Raw genomic sequence first — 20182 nt, 5'->3', positions numbered from 1 at the left:
GCAATACGTGTCTATTCAGACATAAGCTCCATTGGGTTCAATGGGACTTACTCCCAGGTGTGTGTATTTGATTGCAGCCTTAGTCTGTTTTCCTGTGTCTACAAGCCAACCTCATGCCTACAATTAAGGTTTATGTGGTTTTGTTTGCCTGATGAAGACTTCTGCAGAACTCAAAATCTTGCCACTAATTTTAGGACATTTTGGTTGGTCCTTATAAAGGTATTGCCTGACTGTGGACTTTGGAGGTACTATCATATGCAGAGCTTGGAAAAGTTACTTTTTTGAACTACAACTCCCATCAGCCCCAGCCAGCATGGCCACTGGATTGGGCTGGTGGGAGTTGTAGTTCAAAAAAGTAACTTTTCCAAGCTCTGAATGGACCACTGCAGCTGCCTTTGCTTTTTATATTTCTTTATTATGCCACAAACGTAGCCAGGGTAATTTACAAGAATTCTTCCTGGCGTTAGAGGGAATTACCATTCACCTCCCTGCTGTGTCACAAAATGCTCCTCCGTAAGGAGGCAGTCCTTGACCATCCGGTGCACTGTCCCTTTAAGAGCTTGCCTTCACCTTGATGCATGAGGATACAGAGAGTTAAAACCAAAGTGCTCTATCCTTATCTCACTTGCTTGAGCTGAGGCCTGATTGGGCAGGGATTTCTGGACAGTGTGTGGCATTGTGTAACACAAACCCCTGCAAGACAGGGCAAGATAAGGAAAGGATAGGATGGAAGACTTAACTCTTTCCCTTAACCCCTCCACGTGTAAAATATTTGCCATCCCTGGAGTGTTTTATCATCTGTTTGTGTTTATGTGATGATGCCAATTTAAAGCATACCAGCAAGTGGCTTCTCTTAAAAAAAAATTATGTTGGAACTAAAAGTCAGAGATATATTGGGTAAGTTTACATGGCATCGGATGCCTCTGATATCAGGAGTATGCAAGCCTTTGAACTACATAGAGCTCTTTGTTGGAATGAATGGGGAAAAAATTAATTCTCAACTGTAACAGCCCACATGTTGCCCTGTGCATGTTATGAGCTGAAGAGGCTTCTCTGTACCCAGAGTGTTGCTTGACAGCAGAGGGTAGGCCATAGCTGCACAGTGTAGGCTCTCTACCTGGAGATTTCTAGGTGGTGCCAGCCAGAGGCCCAGGGAAGTGACAACATTGTTGGCCCAGTGCTGCTAGCCACTGCCCTAGAATCTATTTCACTGTGCAGTTATGCTTCATTCTGTGTTGCTGTTGCCAACATGTGGACTGTTATATTTCCCCCATTCCAACCACTGAAGAGTGCTGTATAGTTCAGTAGAGCATCTGTTTTGCAAGCAAAAGTTCCCATGTTCAATCCCCAACATCTCCAGGTAGGGTTGGGAGAGACCCCTATCTGAAACCCTGGAAAGCTGCTGTCAGTCAGTGCAGACAGTACTGAACTAGGTGGGCCAGTGATCTGACTCAGCATAAGGCAATTCCTATGTTCCTAAAGGGCAAAGGATGACCTCCTAGTCAGCAGTAGTAGTGGTTAGGTATAGTGCATTCAGCACCCCCACCCCAGGATACAATTACTAGGTGACAATCAGCAACCACCTCTCAGAGTCTAGGAAGTTAAGGGGTAAACAGCAGCAGCACAGTAGTTTTCTCTAGAGTTGCCAGTCTCCACTCCCTCTGTGTCTTTTTACAGCTGCTGGGCACACAGAAATTTAGCAGCCCTTTCTGGCATGGAAATAAATGCTGGGAAGAACTTTGCCTGCTTAATGTTCAGGCTGCTATTAAAGGCACAGAAGCATGGCCAATTTTCTTTTTTTTTAAACTGGCAAAGCTCTTCGTGGGAAGAATCTATTGTTCCATAGAGAAACAGTGACCTGTGAATGACTCGCGATAGTCAGCTATGGGGTGGTTATTGCAAAATAACAACTTGTTGGACTACAACTCCCAGCATCCCTGACCATTGGCTGTACTGGCTGGGGTTGTTGGGAGTGGCGTCCTACAATACCTGAAGAGCCATAGGTTTCTCATCCCCAAATTAGAGAATATAGTACCATGGATCAGTTTTATTGAAACGGCCAAAGCTTTTATTATACAGTAGTAGGCTAATACATTTGTGTCTGTCCAAAGGGAACTGTGGATGATGTTTTGCTGGATCTATAGAGCAGTATTTTCTCTAGGCCAAACAAGGGCATGTTTGCAGGTTCAAGAATACCTGTCGTGCATGCTCACACTTTACCCAAATGGCACAGTTTCAAATGTTTCTCTTCAAGCTTTAGTTTCCCTTGAATAAGAGAGCACTAGAGACTGGGCATGTCTTTGTCATACTTGTTTTATGATACATTTTCAAGTAGCAGATAATGGAGACAAATTGACTTCATTAGAGAGCACAGTTGCTGATCCTGTGCCAGGTCTCCAAAGAGAGTAAATGCATCCCAACAAACCATAATTTGAAGGGTGGGGATGTAGGACCGTAGCTCAGCTGTAGAACACCTTCTCTGCATACACAAGGCCCCAGGTTCAGTCCTTGGCATCTTGGGGAACAGCTGGTAATAAAAGACTTCTGACTGAGACCAAGGGAAGCTGCTGCAGGTCAGAATAGGCCATACTGGGCTTGATCAGGGGTGACTGGCCTGTGGCCCTCCAGATGTTGTTGGACTCATTAGTCATGCTGGCTGGGGTTGACGGAAGTTGGAGTCCCACAGCATCTGGAGGGCCATAGGCTAGCCACCCCTGGGCCGGATGGAGAAATATTTGACCTGGTATAATGCAACTTCTTATGTTCCTAGGATGCTTTAGCTTTATTGTACAAAAACAGATCAGATCTGCACCATTTCACAGGTGCCTCCTCCAGCTCTGAAGCAATTTCACCTTCTGAAGGCTGGATTCCAGGCCATCAGGAGAGACATTTCTCACACGCACCCTAGTCATAAGGTAGGATGTTTTGTAATGTTTTGTACGTTCATTCATAATCATCATGGTGGCCAAACTCATACCACTGCATCCATGAAACAAAATTTTGGGGTGGAGCAGCGACTCTGCCAGCAACTGGCGGGGGTGAAGATAGACTTTCAACTCAGTCTGATCTCAAACTGAGCTTGTGCCATGTACAGCCATCCATAGGGTGCTAGTGAAGGAGTTATTCCAACAGCAGGCTGCAGCAACCCCTGGATTACACTGTTAGCTTTGGAAAACAAGGTCAACCAGCTACCTCCCGCTGGGTCTAGAGCAGTAGCTTCCCTCTCCCTCAAGATGACTTGAAAGTTGCTGATGGTCCTGGCGGATCACTTAATGATTTGTCTTCCTATGGTAGCAATTGTAATGCATTGTGCTAGATGCTGTATGATTTTTAATTGTGCTTTTATTGCCTCTTTCATTTCTTATATTGTGTTTTCTTGTGTCAACAGTTTGCATCCCATAGAATGCAATAATATAAGAAATAAAGGAAGCAATAAAATACAGTTAAAATCAATATGAATATTTAATGCCATGGACCATGCAACAGACCACATGAATGAAGCTCACAAACCACTGATAGTCAACAGACCACAATTGGGAACCCCTGATCTGCCTGCCATTTTTGTTGGGGATGGGGGTGAGGGGAAATATCCTTTTAGGATCTATTAATAGTGAAAAAGTAATTGCCTCCCTTCAAGAAACCATGTAAGAGAGGCCGCAATCCGGTAGAATTCTGATGGTTGATACACATAGAATAGCCACATTCATAGGCTGTAGTAGAGGAGAAATGGGCATAATCTCAGTCAGGGCCGGCCCCAGACATGGTGGGGCGCTTCGGCACCAGCTTGCCCTGGGCCCTGGCACACATGTGCGTGCACACACATACATGCGTGCATGCGCCCAGGGCCAGCCCCAGACATGCTTGAGCCTTTGGGCAAAAGCCTGCCCCAGGCCCCAGCGCTCCCCTTCTGCGACTCGTGCGCGGCAAGAGCTTCGGGACTCTGCCATTCCCTTCCTTAACTTACCTTGTTCTGCGGTTGCGCACGCAGCGGTGCCCTTAAGAAAGATGGCAGCTGAGGTTTCCCTAAGGAGCTGAAGCCTCTGCCACCCTCTTGGTTTATGGCAGGGATGTGAGCGCACAGCGGAAGGGGGAACAGAGGGGCCCCCCAGGGGCTTCTGTAGCCTCAGGGGCCCTCAGGCCAGTGCCCCACCTGGCTGCCCCTTGGAACCGGCCCTGATCTCAGTACTGTTAATTTTGCTTATAAAATTAATGAATGAAAGGCATAGACACACACTGAAAAATTGTCAGCTACCTTTGCTACCTACAATCCCATTAGTATTCTTCTGGCAGTGGGCTTTGAAGTGGATGCACATCAAGAAGCAGACACACATTCATTTGATATACAGGCCCTTTGATCTTCTCACAGTGTGTGTTCTGGCTCATACTGTCAGAATCAGACTTAGGATCACTGACATGCTTTTCTCCGTTATTTTTAATGCAAAATTTAACTCTAGAGTGGTACATAGATCAGATTACAGGTTACCCAGATCTTTGGGTCTCTGCAAGGCATTTCTAGGCATGACTACTCAAGTAAGACAACGTGGTAACAATTGGGCACGCCCTCTGAAGCCACATAAGTAGACCCAAGGCGGACATAATACTTTGGGGGAACTGTCTCCTGGTTTGGGACTGGGCCAGCAAGTGTTCAGGCTTATGTTTGGCTTTATGAGGACTTTGTATTGTTTTATTCGCTGTATGGCTTATTTTTATGTATATTGCTTAGAAATGCTAATGAGTAAGCAATATAGAAAAACTTTACATAAATAAAATACACTGGAAAAAGGTGATGGGGCATTGGTATTTGTTGTGATTGCCTGTATCTACTAAACATAGCAAAATACAGTGCTTAAAAATAAAAATCACCTCATTGGATCTAACTAAGATTTGTCTAGTCCAGCATCTTATTTCCAGCTGTGGCTAGCCAGATGCCTTCGGAAGCTGATGAGCAAGGAATGCATTCGGTATGCCAGTATGTAGCATTAGGTACGTTCAATACATAATTGGGTGAGAGACATACCCATTGAGGATGCTTCCAATGGAAGTATATCCAATATGAATAACAGATCAGCAAACAGTACCATTTTTATATTTTAAAATATGATCCCCCTCCCCAAAATGTTCCACAAAGTTGTGCAAATTTCAGGAAATAAGAACTACAGCTCGATTCCTATTGCTTTTGAAAATCATAGCAATTAGGTGGCAAAACATAAACTCTTGTTAGTACTGTCTTTATTGAAATCTTTTATTTTAATGCTTTACATTGCAAGTACAAAATACGCAAGATTGGATCATTGATGGGGAAGAAAAGGCAGGCTTTTGAGTTGTACAGAACTCTATTTCATGACTCCATAATTTGAATGCGTCTGACTTTTTGATAAATGGAAGTTGGGACAATAAAAAAGCATCTAGCATATGTATTCTCTTGTACCAGCAAAGCAGTGCTTTTCCAAACTAAATGTTTCTTTTTCTGGCATTTTGTACATTTATCAGTATGTATTGTATTTTGAGAGTGGTGGTATATCTTGTGTTTCAAAGTTTCCATTGCTGACACAACAAAGATCTTCTAAAAAGTGATGTTTCCATTTCTTTGGTGGCTGAGCAACGGCTAGGTAAAGAGGAGAAGAACCACAGCTGCAATCTGGAGAAAGTGAAGTGTATCTACAGCTGCAACTCCATTCACACGTGCTTGGGAGTACGCACTGTTGAACTTGCAGGGGCTTACTTCTGAGTAAACATGCATAGCATTGGACTGCAAGACCTGCTGAAATCAGTGGGGCATAAGCGCTTAACTAATTTCAATAGGATTTAGGCTAAATTTCCTTGGATAACATCCCATACAGTTAAGCCCAAGAAAGCATCTACAGAATGTGTTTGTACAGTATGCGGTAAATGTGTGTGGCATGAAATTCGAAAGGTACAATGGGAGCAGGTGGTATAAATAACAGTGAACAGCTAGAAGTGATCTCTGCAGAGAGAGAAAACATTTCAAATGCTGCTGCCAACATTGAGGGGGGTAAGATGGGTCAGTAGGATATAACTCAGTCTGAAATAACTCCTGAAAGCCCTTATTTTGTGTGTTAAAGGGAAGGACAAACTCTAGTCTGTTCTTTTCAGGGATGAACACTTGTGCTTGCAGCTATGAATAGGGCTGTGCGTATCTGGCCATGGGCCATACACGCATGGAAGCTGGCGCAAAGGTTGGAATCCTGAGAATGCCAGCTTTCCTTTATTTTTAATAAAAACACACATCTCAAGCTTTTATGGACTCACTGAAAAAAATAAAAAAATCAGGCATTGGGTACCATTGACTGAGAACAACTCCTGAGGAAACCGAACTGGAATGAATAGGATTTGACCAAGACCAGATTTTGCTTGCATAAGATCCATATAGACAGAGGCAGCCTAACCCAGTAAGCGCTACAGGCAGCTGCCCAAGGTAGCCTAGTTCCAGGGGCTCCAGGCCAATGCAGCTCCTTTCCTCTTCATCCCATCAAAGTGAACTGAATGAAAACCCCTCTCCTTTGCTCCAGTCACTTGAATGGAAGAAAGAGAAAAGGTTGCCATTGGCCTGGTTCACACATAATTCTAAGCCATGGCTTGTTTAGCCAAAGTGTGGTTTGTATTAACCTCATGTTGCAAATGGGTAGGGAGAGTAGGGTGGCCAGATGCAAATGGGAGCAGGGCTTCTGGACCGTTAATCATTGTGTAGATGAGGGAATAACAGGATTTATAGTTAACTCTCTCATGATACTAGAAGCTGGGGTCATCCAGTGGATCTGAATGCTGGAAGATTCAGGACACACAAAAGGGAGAGACTTCACACAGTGCATAGTTAAACTATGGAATTTGCTACCACATGATGGCCCCCAACTTGGATGGCTTTAAAAGAGGGTTAGCCCACTTAGGGAAGGGAAGGAAGATGGCTACTAGCCGTAATGGCTTTGTTCTACCTCTACTCTTGGAGGCAGTATGCCTCTCAGTGGCAGTTGTTGAGGAGCACAAGTGGAGAGAGTGAAGTTGCATGCAAGTTCCTCATAGGCATCTGGTTGGCTACTGTCAGAACAAGATGCTGGACTAGATGGGCCTTTAGCCTGACCCAGCAGGGGCTTTTTATGTTCTTATGTAGATGTGCAAGAGTCCTGTCCTCCTTTGCATATGGCTAGGTTAGGATGGAGGCAGGCTGAGGTGTATACAGAATGACTTGCCAAGAAACTCTTACCGAGTTTGTGGATGAGATGACATTTGATAGGTCTCACTGCTCACATGCTAGCCGCTATGCTTCACTCTGTCTAACTGATACGTTCCCATTGCATTTCAAGGTATGCTGTCTCTTCATCATGGGAGCACTGATATTTTTGAAAACCTTCCTTCACGTTCCACAGTATGATATTTCTATGTTCTGCTGAAGACTCAGAAAAACAGAATGGGGTCTTCTCCCCCCCCACCCCGGCCGCCTGCACTGTCATGTCTTAATTCCAGGAAAACAACAGATGAATGGAATCTGGGCATAGTGGCAAATTAGGATAGAACTGGGCTACCTGACAGGATGAATTGAGCAACATTTCCCTAAGATGTCATGTGATCTTTAAATGTGCTTTTAAAAACTATTAGTGGTGCATTCCAGAGACTCCTGCATTGCTTTGAAATAGTCCTCCCTCCATCTTTTAGTTAGTTCATGCTAAGAATGCAAGTTCTAATTACCTGTTCTCTAATCACACTTAATATTGGTCTAATTACTTGTAATCTTGGCATGCAGAATACCTATTATTCTACTCTCCATGTAATTTCTAAAGCCCAGGCAAAGAACAAGACTAGTATTTAAATAAAATTGTATTGATCCGTTAAAAGTACTTATTTTCCAGTGCTCCTTATCAAGAACTTCATTGGCTCTAAATCTTGCTCAATAAGTAAGTGGTGATCTATTGGCTGTTTGAGGTAAACAAAAGGAATGTGTATTTTGGAAAGAGCAAGTTCTTTATTCTGCTCTGTTGCTTTGTACATTCCCCACATTGGGTTACTTGTGGATTGAGTTTTGGCTCAAGTTATGTAGTGGGACAGTGAGAGTCAATATAGTCATGTAGGAACACTGGGCCATTTATGGGCACCTGTGTTCCAGTTTAGGCTCTGCTTCCTCAGTGACCTTGGACCAGTCATTATCACTTAGCCTAACCTACCACACAGGGGTGTTGTGGGGATAAAAGTAGCATTATTGTGTGTGTGAGAGAGAAATAAAAATACCACCTTGAGCTCCTTGGAAGAAGGGTGGGATATTAACGTAACAATATTAACAAAATAAATAATACAATCCTGACATGTTAATGATTGCATCTGTATAGTAATTGTAGTGATAACTATTCAAAGTGCTCTGTGGTTTTTAAATAATTAATATTCTGCCATTCAAGAAGTCTTAAAATAAAAAACTAAAGCACTGATGAAACTGTATAATTCAACAATTAAAACTTTTCTAAAGTTGCATATCTGCTAAAAACAGTAGAGCCAACTTGCTTTCTCCCTTTTAACTGCCAAAGGTCTGTGCAAACAGATGGACCTTGCATTTTTCCTGTAAGATCAACAGGGTTTAGAGTTGACAGACCTTTTCCAGGAGCCTGTTCCCAAAATTAGAGCCATAACTGAAAAGGCCCCAATCTTTTCTGCAGAAATGTTTACCTCTAGAACATTGCTTCCCAACCTTTATGAGTACGGGACCCCCTTTGTAAGCTCAAAAAAAGTGTGACCCCCCCCATCGTAATTGTAATTTTGTTGTTGTTGTTGGACTGCCTTCAAGTCGATCCCGACTTATGGCGACCCTACAAATAGGGTTTTCATGGTAAGCTTTATTCAGAGGGGGTTTACCATTGCCTTCCTCTGAGGCTAAGAGGCAATCACTGGCCCAAGGTCACCCAGTGAGCTTCATGGCTGTGTGGGGATTTGAACCCTGGTCTCCCAGGTCCTAGTCCAACACCTAACCACTACACCACAATTTTAGACTCTGTTAATTGAAAAAAATGATGTGTGGCAAAATCAAATCTCCAAATATCCCTTTCCATTAAAAGCTCCCTACAGGCAGGGAACTGTTGCTTTCTTTTCTTAATGCAAAGGTCCAATCAAATTGGTATACTCCTCCCCACACACACAGTCTGAAGATGTACCATCCTGTCTCCCAACACCAGTGGGTTACAGTGTTGGTCTAATATCCAGGTTCACATCCCCACCCAGCCACGAAGCCCACTGGGTGACCTTGGGCCAAATATTCTCTCAGCCTGACCTATCTCACAGGGTTGGTGTAAGGATAAAATGGAAAGGGGGGACCATGTGCACCACGTTGAGCAACTTGGAGAAGAGGTGGAATATAAATGAAATAATAAATAAATACATTTCAGCTGCTGTGTATGGACCTCAGCCAACTTGCTGAGCTTTTTATTATTATAACAATAATAACAATAACCATCACTATCATCAAGAGGCAAGCAATGTGGTAATGGTGGGGATGTTACATTGTGAAGACAAAAGGGTGGCTAGCTTGAGGAGGGTGGTTAGTGCTTTTAGGCCTTGGGATGATCATCAGAACTGATGACTTGGTTAGTGTGCACTTGGGGAATGAGAGTGGAGCAGAAGACAGAACAGTGCACGCACATACATAATCACACCTGTCCTTCCTGTAAGTATCTGCAAGTGTGCATGCATTCGGGCACATGGGAGGGGGAAAGCCCTCAACTGCCACTGCGTGTTGGAGAAAGAGATGGGGGAGTGGACGGCACGTAGAAAAAAGGGGGTATGTTGGCACACACACTTGGCCTCAGAGCTGGGGGGTGAGCAAGTCCTGAGCTTCCTCACTGCTCCTTGACTCCCTCTGGGTCAAAGGTGAGATCTGGGCAGCCTTGCAAATAAGAATAATTTTTAAAAGGAGGTGGCAGCGAAGCAGGAGCCAAGAAAGGCAGGCTGGCTGGCTGTCAGGAAGGAAGGGGGAAAGCAGCCTTTCCTTGCAGCCTTCTTTTTGCTTCACAAAAAGCCCTCTCCTCTAATTCTGAGGAGCGACAGCACTGCAAGGAGATGGGAGTCGGCAATAGTAATCCCCTGTTCTTCCTGGTAGCTCCACCCTCAGCCTCCTTTGACGTCTGCCACATGTTTTATAGGCAGACACCTGTCCTCGGCATGCCTAGAAGATGCTCTGCCACTTCAACAAAAGTCCTCCCCTCATTTGGAGCAAGGAGGAGATGTCATCTGCAGCGGCAGTGGGGAGCAGACAGCATCCAGGGAGTTAAGACTTTCTGTTAAAAAAATAAATAATTCATTTCTTTACTTTTCCACCACCACCACCCCCGGATTACTTTGTGCCACACCCTGGGGGTCATGACCCCCTGGTTGGGAACTACTGCTCTAGAAGATTGTTTTTGAAATGGGGCCCTTTCTGAGGATCTTAGTAGGCAGCGTGGGTCAGATAGGGAGAGGCGGTTGTGATGTTCCTGCTTATATTGTAAATATGGTAAGCGCTGGTTATATAGAAGACATATGGTAAGTGGAGTGAAAGAGGAGGGGGAGTACATGAGCAGTAGAATGCTGGATGATTGGCTGAGCGTTTGAATGGCTGGAAGTATAAATGGAGGAATGACAGTTGAATCAGGGAGGTGGATGTTGGAGGTTTAAAGGGGTGAAAGAGAGGTTTTGGTGGTGTTTGGAGGTTGTTGTTGTTGAGAGTGAGTCGGAGTTCTGAGGCAATTAATGAGAAGTAAAGTACATGTCAGAACACAATATGAAACCATAAGCTTGTCAACAAAGTAATTAAGTAATCTTGTTATTTTTAGTGTTCAATAAATATTTTTTGGTTAAACAAAAGCCTGATTCCTTCAGCTGGGAAACACAAACCAGGGGGGATAACAAGTAACCAAGGCTGAACAGTTGTATCAAATGGTGGTAGCGGCGGAGGAAAAGATATTGTATCCAGTACCACAGAGAAACCCAGGGCTGTAAGCTTCAGTGCAAGAGGCTGCAGGGGGGGTTGGGAATTACTTATACCCGTAGACACAAGGTATCGAGATAGCCTGGCAGAGACTAAGGCACAGTCTAAAGGTTATAAGAGATACAGAGTGTTGGGTAGTAAGGCCTAGCAGAGGGATCTTCTGAGAACTGTGCTAGAGCTGTAAAGGGTAAGAAGAAAACCTGACGTTCCTGTCTGCTGGTAGCCACAAGTGAGAGCTTCACAGGTGGTGCCGGGCCGGAAGGACGTCACAGCAGTCTCTAGGGCAGGAGTGGGCAGAAGATAGATTAGGATCTACTTGTGGATCTCTGAATAGTTTGCAGAGGCTCAGCAAGGATTTCTGGTTCCCAGTGGTTTAACAATGGCAATGACAATACGACTTTTCCAACCTAAATTAGGCAGATGAAGTGAAGAAAGCTTGGGGTAATCAGAAGTGGACTTTTGTGTTAAAGGACTGTGAGCTGAACTCAGTTCTGGCTCAGAATGTGCTCAGAGGCACTCTGTTCTTTAATTCCAAGTTTCTTTGCACCTGGTTCTAGTTGGTAGATCTTGAGGTTCTAGTGAAAAACAGAAATGCCACAAAGTATGTCTGAGAAGCCTGAAGTCTGCCCATCCCTGCTCTAGGATCTGCAGATCCCAAGCCAGATAGGGCTGCTTCATGTAACATTGTCACACTAATTCCTGACAGTTGTCCAGTAAACTAGGCCAGCATTATTATCTCCATATTACAGACTGGATCTGAGGGAGAGATTATGTTGTGTATCCTGCTCTTCCTCCTAGGAGTTTAGGGCAGCATAGAAGGGATTATCTCACTTTGTCCTCAAAACAACCCTGTGAGGAGGCTTAGGTTGACAGGTAGCAACTGGCCCGAGGCCCCTTAGTGAGTTTTATGGCTGAGCAGAGATTCGTACACATCCCCCCCCCCCCGTTCAGTCCAACACTTTTGTCTTCATATCACAGTGGCTTGCCTGCATTTCCACTCTGTGAATTCATGGCTGAGATAGAATTCAAAGTGTGTGTGTGGACTTCCTGGCATATAACAAACTCGTCTTAACTGATGCTGAGGTGATTTATCAGCAGAATACAGTGCTGGCTCAAGAACCAGTATGCAAAAGGGCCCTTCCCAGCTTATGCAGAGATGCAGCACATATAGAGTGAAAAAGCTTAAGTGGGGTGGGATTTAGAGGAAAGGCCAAGGGTGAGCAGCTGAGGAAGAATTTGAAGTGTGACATATGGTGACAGGCTTGTGCAAGAATACCGTTCAGATGTTCTCCCCACACACACACACACACGTAGGTGAAAGTCTTGTGGGTCCTGGCACTTGCCTAGCCGTGCTTTAACTGACAGTGCTGTGGCTTAAAATTCCCTGCCTGGCATGTATGGATTTGATGGAGAGAAGTGAAGGGATGTTTTTGGTGCCCGCACAGAAGGCTGCCCTTTCTTTCCCTCACTGCAATGGAATCTCGGCTATCTGAGGCATCCCAAAGCCTCATAGGATGGCATGTGGCTTGAGCCCTAAGTCCGCTAAACATAGAACAGTCATGCCAGCACTCTGTCAGCAGCACCCATTTCTTCTCTGGGCTTGACAGGGACAAAAGTCTCTCTTACACACAGCTTGCTATTCTTTTTTTCCCTTTCTCTTCCTGGTTCTTTATCCCACTCTGAAGAGTAGGAACTTGGCCTCTTCAACATAATTTGCCTTTGCTGTGGAAAAAATGGGGAAAGGCCATCACTCCATGGTAGAGCATCTGCTTTGCATGCAGAAGGGCCCAAGTTCAATCCTGATATGGCTGGGAATGTTGTCTGCAGGGCCAGCATGAAAGGGCGGCCAGGAAGGGCCCTGGCCCAGGGCCCCATGCCCCACAGGGGACCCTGAAGGGCCCCTTCTTAGGGTGGGAGAGTAGCGCTCCCCTTCTGTGATCTGTGGCAGGCTACTTTCCCATTCCCTGGCTCCACCTATTTTGTCTTCTGAGGCTGCGCATGCAGCGTTGCCATCAACCAAGATGGCGGCAGAGACTTTTTAAGGGGCTGATGCTCCTACTGCCATCTTAGTTGATGGCAACCCTGCATGTGCAGCAACAGGAAACAAGAGAGAGGTAGGTGGACCAGGCAGGAGCCGCACACCTGGGGCAAGCTAGTGCCCAAAGGCCTAGTCATGCCTGGTGGCGGCCCTGATCCTCTGCCTGAAATCCTAGAGAGTCACTGCAGATAGTACTGAGCTAGATGGACCAATGGTCCGACTCAGTATAAGACAGCTTCCTATGTTTCTATGGACCCAAGACAGTTAACGGTGGACAAACATCCCCCAAAGACAGATTTCCAAATATGTCCCTTGTGCCATGTGGCGTGAGAGATTTGGGCCTGTACTAGCGAGCCATCTCAGTTTATATAGATTACAGGGTGGTCCACAATCAGGCTTGCCAGTGGACCGGCTACGTGCTGCAGGACTTGTGTCTGAATAATTTACAGGGTTTCCTTCATAAACATGCCAGGTTTCCTTGACAAACAGGAAAGTATTCCCTGAACTGAAGATAAAACAATTTGGAAACCATTTGTTGTAGGCGAAAATGGCCTTGTATGGCTACAGTCACAGAATCACATTTACCTCAGAAGTGTTACAGTTCAATATATGGGATTATGTCATCCCGTATGTTACCCCCAAAATGGTGATCTTTACTCCCTCAGCAGTGTATATAAAAAGGTTCCCTCTTGCATCTCTGGTGTTTTGAGCGAACAAGGTCAGGTTGTAGGTGATGACAAAGCCGTCTTTCTGCCTGAAACCCTGGAGAACTGCTGCCAGTCAAGAACAAGCAGTGCCAGGCTAGGCAGGCTAATAATCTGTCCCAATACTAACATACTTGGGCCTATACACCTGAGGACCAGGTTACCTGAGAGACTGCCTGATCCCTTATAGGCCCAGTAGGTCACTGCATTCTGCAGGAGAGTTTCTCCTTCAAGTCCCCAAAATATCAGAAACCCACTACACAGCAACTCAGAGCAGGGCTTTCAGCGTGGCTGCCCCTCTTCTGTACAGCAGCATTTCTGTTGAGATATGACAAGTGCCCACTATGTGTACTTTCCGGAAATAACTGAAGATATTTTTGTTTCGACAAACTAGGTGAAAAGGTCTCTGCCTAAGTGTTAATTTTGTGTTGTTTTTGAACCTGTAACTCAGTGGTTCTTGTACTGTTTTAGAAATTATTTTAGCTGTGTCTGTAAATCATCTTGGGACATATATGTAGAAGGCGATTCACAAGTTAAATGATAATAATGTAAGGCAAGTTCCTCTGTCTCAGATTCCTGTGGTTTTGATGATACTTTTGAGCAAACAGGTATCCTGGATGCCCCTGCTTACTCAATTTTTTATCCTACTTTTTCTCTAAGCAGGGCAGTGTATGTCAGGGGTGGGCATATAAAAATCTGCTCCTGGTTAGTTTTCTTCATTTCATTTTTTCATTTCACCCTAATTTTGGTTTAATATATAATTCTGGTGTTTATTGTTACAATTGGGGTGTCAGTCTACTGCAAATCAGCCAGAGATTTACTAGTAGATCCTGACTTCCCTTCTGCCCATCTCTGGTGTATATCCCACATCTCATCTTCCCAACAATCCTGTGCAGTAGAGTAGGCTGAGAGGAAGCGACTGGCCTGATGTCATCTGGCGAGCTTCATGTCTCAGCATGGATTTGAAGGTAGCATCTTTTGGATCCAACAACAGCAACACACTTCCCATTATTTCTTTCATTTGTTTATTCTTACATTTATAGCCCATCTCTCTTCTATCATGGAACTCAAGACAAACTCATTCTATTGCACCTAAGAGGTGATAAATAAGAAACACTGTGGGAGTGCCCTGTCCTTGCTATTTACCCCGTGAAACTCATCCTGGAATGCCACAATTTGCAGAGATAGGTGGAGGAGAACTGATGTATTTGCTTATTGTTGTTATATTATTCAGGTGTGTGAAGACATGGAGGGTGGGGCTCTGTGTCATTTAGGAGTAAATGCAAGTAGTAAATATTAATATATGCTTATATTAAGCAAGGTATGATTATACCTCAGCCTAAGTAACATAGGAAGTTGACTTATACTGAGTCAGCCCATTGGCCCATCTAGCTCAATATTATTTACACTGACAGGCAGAATCTTTCCAGGGCTTCAGTCTGGGGTCTCTCAAAGCCCTACTTTGGAATACCAAGGATTGAATCTGAAACCTTCTGCATACACAGCAGATGCTTTACCGCTGAGGTATGGCCCTTCCCAAGTAACACCGGCCTATATATGCTACCACTCCTGATTGTTCTAAAACGTTCTCTTTCTGTGTATCTGGGCTGCAAATTTCTTGCTTTTAGACTGGCCATTTAACCTTCACCAAGAGAAGAGGACAAAAGTAGAGACAGATTTGTGTAAAACTAGCAAATGATAATTTATATGTATCAGGGCAAATTTAGAAATAGTTACTATAATTTAAATAGAAACATATTACATCTCACCATAGTGTGGAAAACTGTGACCGATGGCCTGAGTAATTGCTCAGCCTGCTAACTTCAAGGCCTCTCCGGTTTTACTTCTTATGATTCTTTTTATAAAAAAAAAAAACTTGGCTTGGACTGGGCAGTTCTTCAAATAGAAGATGCTGTCAAACAGAGGACTGTCCTCTGTGATTTAGGACACTTGGCCACCCTACCTTTTTTTTTCTAGCTAACCTTGGCCTCTTCCCATAAAGTGAGAGCAAATTTTCATTTGTTATTGTTTAGTGCACATGACCAGAATGATAAAGGGGATGGAGCAACTCCCTTATTAGGAAAGATTGCAGCATTTGGGGCTTTTTAGTTTAGAGAAAAGGCGGGTCAGAGGAGACATGATAGAAGTGTATAAAATTATGCATGGCATTGAGGAAGTGGATAGAGAAAAGTTTTTCTCCCTCTCTCATAACAACAGAAATCGTAGGCATTCAATGAAGCTGAATGTCGGAAGATTCAGGACAGACAAAAGAAAGTACTTCTTCCTGTAGTGCATACATAGTTAAGCTACAGAATTTGCTCCCACAAGAGGCACTGATGGCCGCCAACTTGGATAGCTTTAAAAGAGGATTAGATAAATTCATGGAGGATAAGGCTATCAATGGCTACTAGCCACCATATCTGCCACCAGAGTCAGAGGCAGTAGGCTTCAGAAAACCAGTTGCCGGAATCCACAGGAGAGGAGAGTGCTCTTGCACTCAGGTCCTACTTGCAGGCTACCCATGGGCATCTGGTTGGTCACTGTGAGAACAGGATGCTGGATACTGGCCTGATCCAGCAGGCTCTTCTTTTCTCTGGGAGGTGAGAACATAAAGAACTCGAATGGCTTTTAGTAATTTTCTCCCTCACTTCTCCCTCCATCTAGTGTGAGCATTTTTCTTGGTAAGGATACTGCACCAGTCACATTTGGGAGATAAGGGGTCCCTTCAGACATCCATCCTAATCATTTCATGATTATTTGTGCTCATGATGGTACTAGGTCAATTATATGCGGCCTCACTTTCAGTACTGTTTGCACCTGCGAAAGCTTCAGGGAGACATTATTTCATTTTAAAGCATTTGTATACCAAATATTTCAAAGACCTCTAAGCAGTATTCAGACTGCTTCATTTCCCGTCAGTTCATGTCGCTTAACATCCTGCTGAGATCCTGTAACTTTTTATACCACAAAACGTCTGGTTTTATTTTTTGTCTGGCTTTTGTTGCGCTACAGTGCAAGAGTGCCCCTCCAGATGGCAATAATGCAATAACATTGGGGAAGTATTGCAGAACTAATAAAGCGGAATGATATGTGGACAGTCCAATTAATTCCCACTAGTGTACACTTATTGCAGCAATGACATGTGGCAGAAAACACCCGCAGGAAGAAGAAGAAAAGTCAAGAGGGGCCCATGTTCTCTGTATTGGGGAGAATGTTAGGATACAATATCAATAGGTACTCATAGTACTAAATAGGTACTCTGTTGCAGATACTTTTCCTGCAGTTGGTGCAGTGTAGGTGTTTTTGTGTGAGCAACCAATGTCATTAAGGGTTTTTTTTTTACTCGCATACTATTATCCGTGGAAAAAACAAACGTCCATTTCAGTCGCTTGGTTTTATTTCTGTGTACACTACACTCAAAGCAGTTCATGGGAAAGCATGAAAACAAAAAACAGAAATAAATCAGATACATTATTATCCTCACCATCCCCCTATAAAAGATAATTCAAAGCCATTTCATAACAAATGTCTAATTATTAAACAATGATCAAAACAATGGTACAGCAAATATGGCATATAACCGGGATGTAATAGTTAATTTTTTCACAGCAGCCGACTTTTCACTGCAGGCCAGACTCTACTTTTTGTAGAATCTTTTTAAGTTATGGAATCAGTCTTGCAGTTTTTGTCTGAAAATGGTCATTGCTGGTTATTCATTTGTTTTGTCAATTTAATTTTTTTTTTACCATGACCAGACCTATAGTGCATAGGGGAAGAACCATAGGTCAATGGTAGAGCACATGCCTTGCACGCTGAAGACTCTTCAGGGTAATGGGTGATGTAAAAAACCTCTGCCTGAGCCCCTGGAGAGCTGCTGCCAGTCAGAGTAGGACAAATAGTCTGCCCTGGCGGAAGGCAACTTCCGCTATTCTTTTGCACATTTATTAGGGTCCCTCCCCCTTTAGAATTTAGTGGGACTTGCTTTCACACAAAGGAGATCAGACTGCATAGCTGTAGTCCCACACTCAGGGTGACTTCAGTAGGATATAAACAAGTTGATTCAGGGAGTGTAAAGTAGCAATCCTATATACACTGACTCAGGAGTAAATCTTATTGAACTCACTAGGACTTGCTTCTGAGTAGAGATGTAAAGGATTGTACTCTCTGTTACCAATTTTCAGATTATACTGTTTGGAATCCCTTGGATCAAGCCTGCACCTTGGTGGTTTTATATCCTGTATTTATATATGTTCTGTGACTATATTGTTGCATTCATTTCAAACAGCTGCTTTATGGCTGCTTTATTATTATAGTGTTAACATCCATGGGTCTTCAGGCTGAAAGGTTGGACAGATATACTTTTAATTAATAAATGTATAACTGTGTTCTTCAGTGCATTTTATTAAATAGGGATGAGTTATTTTATCCTGAACATTCCTTACTGTAGCATGACTATACCATCCTTAAACATCTTCACTTTGGTTTGTTTCTTTTGGCAGGGATACGTTTGCAGCGAAAGGACATACTGACATTACACGTTCTCGTTCCCTCAGCTCAGAGCGTCTCAAGTCTGACTTCCAATACAGCAAAACAGCATGGTCAGGTGGAGTTAACCTACAACTAAAGAACAGGTGAGGAGGCGGAACATTTCTACAAAAATAAACACTGCTGTGCTTCATTCTTGTTTACTTTAGACCAGCATAGGGAACCTCAGGCCTGCCAGGGGTCCTAATTCGGCCCATGCAGTAATGTAGTGGCAAATTCAGAAGTGCAGGGTCCCTTCATGGTAGTCACAGCTATGCCCCCTTCTAAGGTTATACAACCTTCTAAGATGATAGAATAATCTAGTGAGGCTTGAATACTGCTTTCTATCACTGTCACCATTTGGCTGTCCTTTCTCACTATCAGGGATATTGCTTGAGCTACTGAATTCAGTGTCTACATGTTTATCTGCTGCCGCCAGACTTCTTGATGACGTAGATGGGATGCTATCATCAGGATTCATTCTCTCTTCTGCAGTTACAGAATTCTCATTCTCTACAAATTTGTCTTGGCTTTTTGAAGTAGGAACTATAAAGACTTGCTTGCAATTGACACTCATTGAGGCCTGCATAACTGACTCAGAAAGCTCTATTGCAATAAAGAAAAACATGGGAGAATGCTGGGTACATAGGTTTCCCCCCCACACACACACACACACTCTTTCTCTGGGGGCTTTTTTCCTGGGTTAAGACAAAGCAGGAAAGGACAAGGGAGCATGTTAGAAGACTATTCTCAGTGGCCAAAACACACCCCTTTCATGCTGATTGGCTCATAGGGCACTAGAGACATAGGGACCCTCCTGGGACCTGGCTTCCAAAAAAGTATGGGGTTTGATCCCCTGAGACCCTGGGTGACCACACACTTGGGCCTATGAGATGCCCAGCCATGCCCACCTGCCCCACACCTTTTAAATTTTGTGGCAAATGCAAGCCCTGCTAGGATCAACCTCACTCAGGAGCTCCTCATTCAAGCCACACCTGCAAAGAGACATTTTTCATTTGTAGCCCAGCTTGAACTCAGTCCAGTATGCAAAGGAAGAAATGAAAGAATCAGGAGAGATCTCTTTTGTGCTCTCCCAAATCTTTTCTTTGACGTTAAGTCACCTGACATCTTAATTACATTATTTATTTAGTTGCATTTCTAAACTGCCCTATAGCTAGCAGCTCCCAGGGCGGTGTACAGCATGTACAATTACATCAGGTAGTTGACCTGTGGACAGCCCCACCCACCTGTCAAAGTGGCCCACGGGTGGGGGAGCTCAGAAGATCCAGCCCACCAGCTGGAATCCTTGTTCCCCACCCCTCGTCTAGATTCCACTCTTCCTAAACAAGGTGTTTTTGGTCATTCATTTTGTCTGTGTTGGGTAGATGCCTTCACAGAGCATAGTTTAATAAATTTGTGAGCCTAAAAAAAATCCAAAATGAGGAAGCTTCTAGTAATAGAATGTGCAGCCTGACGTGTGGGTTTTTTTTTTTCCTCAGAAGTATGTCAGACAAAACAACACATGGGAAGGGGCTATAGCTCAGGAATAGTGCATCTGCCTTGCATTCAGAAGGTCCCAGATTCAGTCACTAGCATCTCCAGGTATTGCTGGGAGAGATTCCCTGCCTGAAATCCTGGAGATCTGATGCCGGTCAGTGTAGAGAATACTGAGCTAGATAGACCAGTGGTCTGACTCAGTATAAGGCGGCTTCCTGTGTTCTTCCTTTATATGCTCCTGCTTCTATCTTCCTTTTTCCCCAGTGCTGAATTTTTGATCATAAGCACCTGGGGGGAATGACTCATCCTCATGGTCTTTACAAAGAACGCGCACAGTTTAAGCACTGTATAAATAATAACTTCCTACAGATTTCAGAGGAAGTTCAAAGCAAGTTTTATAGGATTGCAGCCTGAGGCACATCATATATGCAGCATGTGCTTCTTATGGACAGCTACTTAGGG

General features: G+C 44.0%; 1 protein-coding gene across 4 annotated transcripts in view; it reads left to right on the top strand.

Moving 5' to 3' along the window:
• The window catches only part of SHROOM3 (shroom family member 3), a 252739-nt gene that overhangs the window by 184045 nt on the left and 48512 nt on the right, over nt 1–20182 (top strand). For all 4 annotated transcript variants that reach the window (XM_061583353.1, XM_061583356.1, XM_061583355.1 and 1 more), the window contains one exon: nt 18199–18330. In XM_061583353.1, the coding sequence (XP_061439337.1) occupies nt 18199–18330 (132 nt within the window). The remainder of the gene's footprint in view (nt 1–18198; nt 18331–20182) is intronic.

Source organism: Rhineura floridana, chromosome 9 (assembly GCF_030035675.1).
Source record: "Rhineura floridana isolate rRhiFlo1 chromosome 9, rRhiFlo1.hap2, whole genome shotgun sequence".
Lineage (NCBI taxonomy): Eukaryota > Metazoa > Chordata > Lepidosauria > Squamata > Rhineuridae > Rhineura > Rhineura floridana.
Note: the sequence above shows the minus strand (reverse complement) of the source record. Positions and strands in the feature narration are given on the sequence as shown.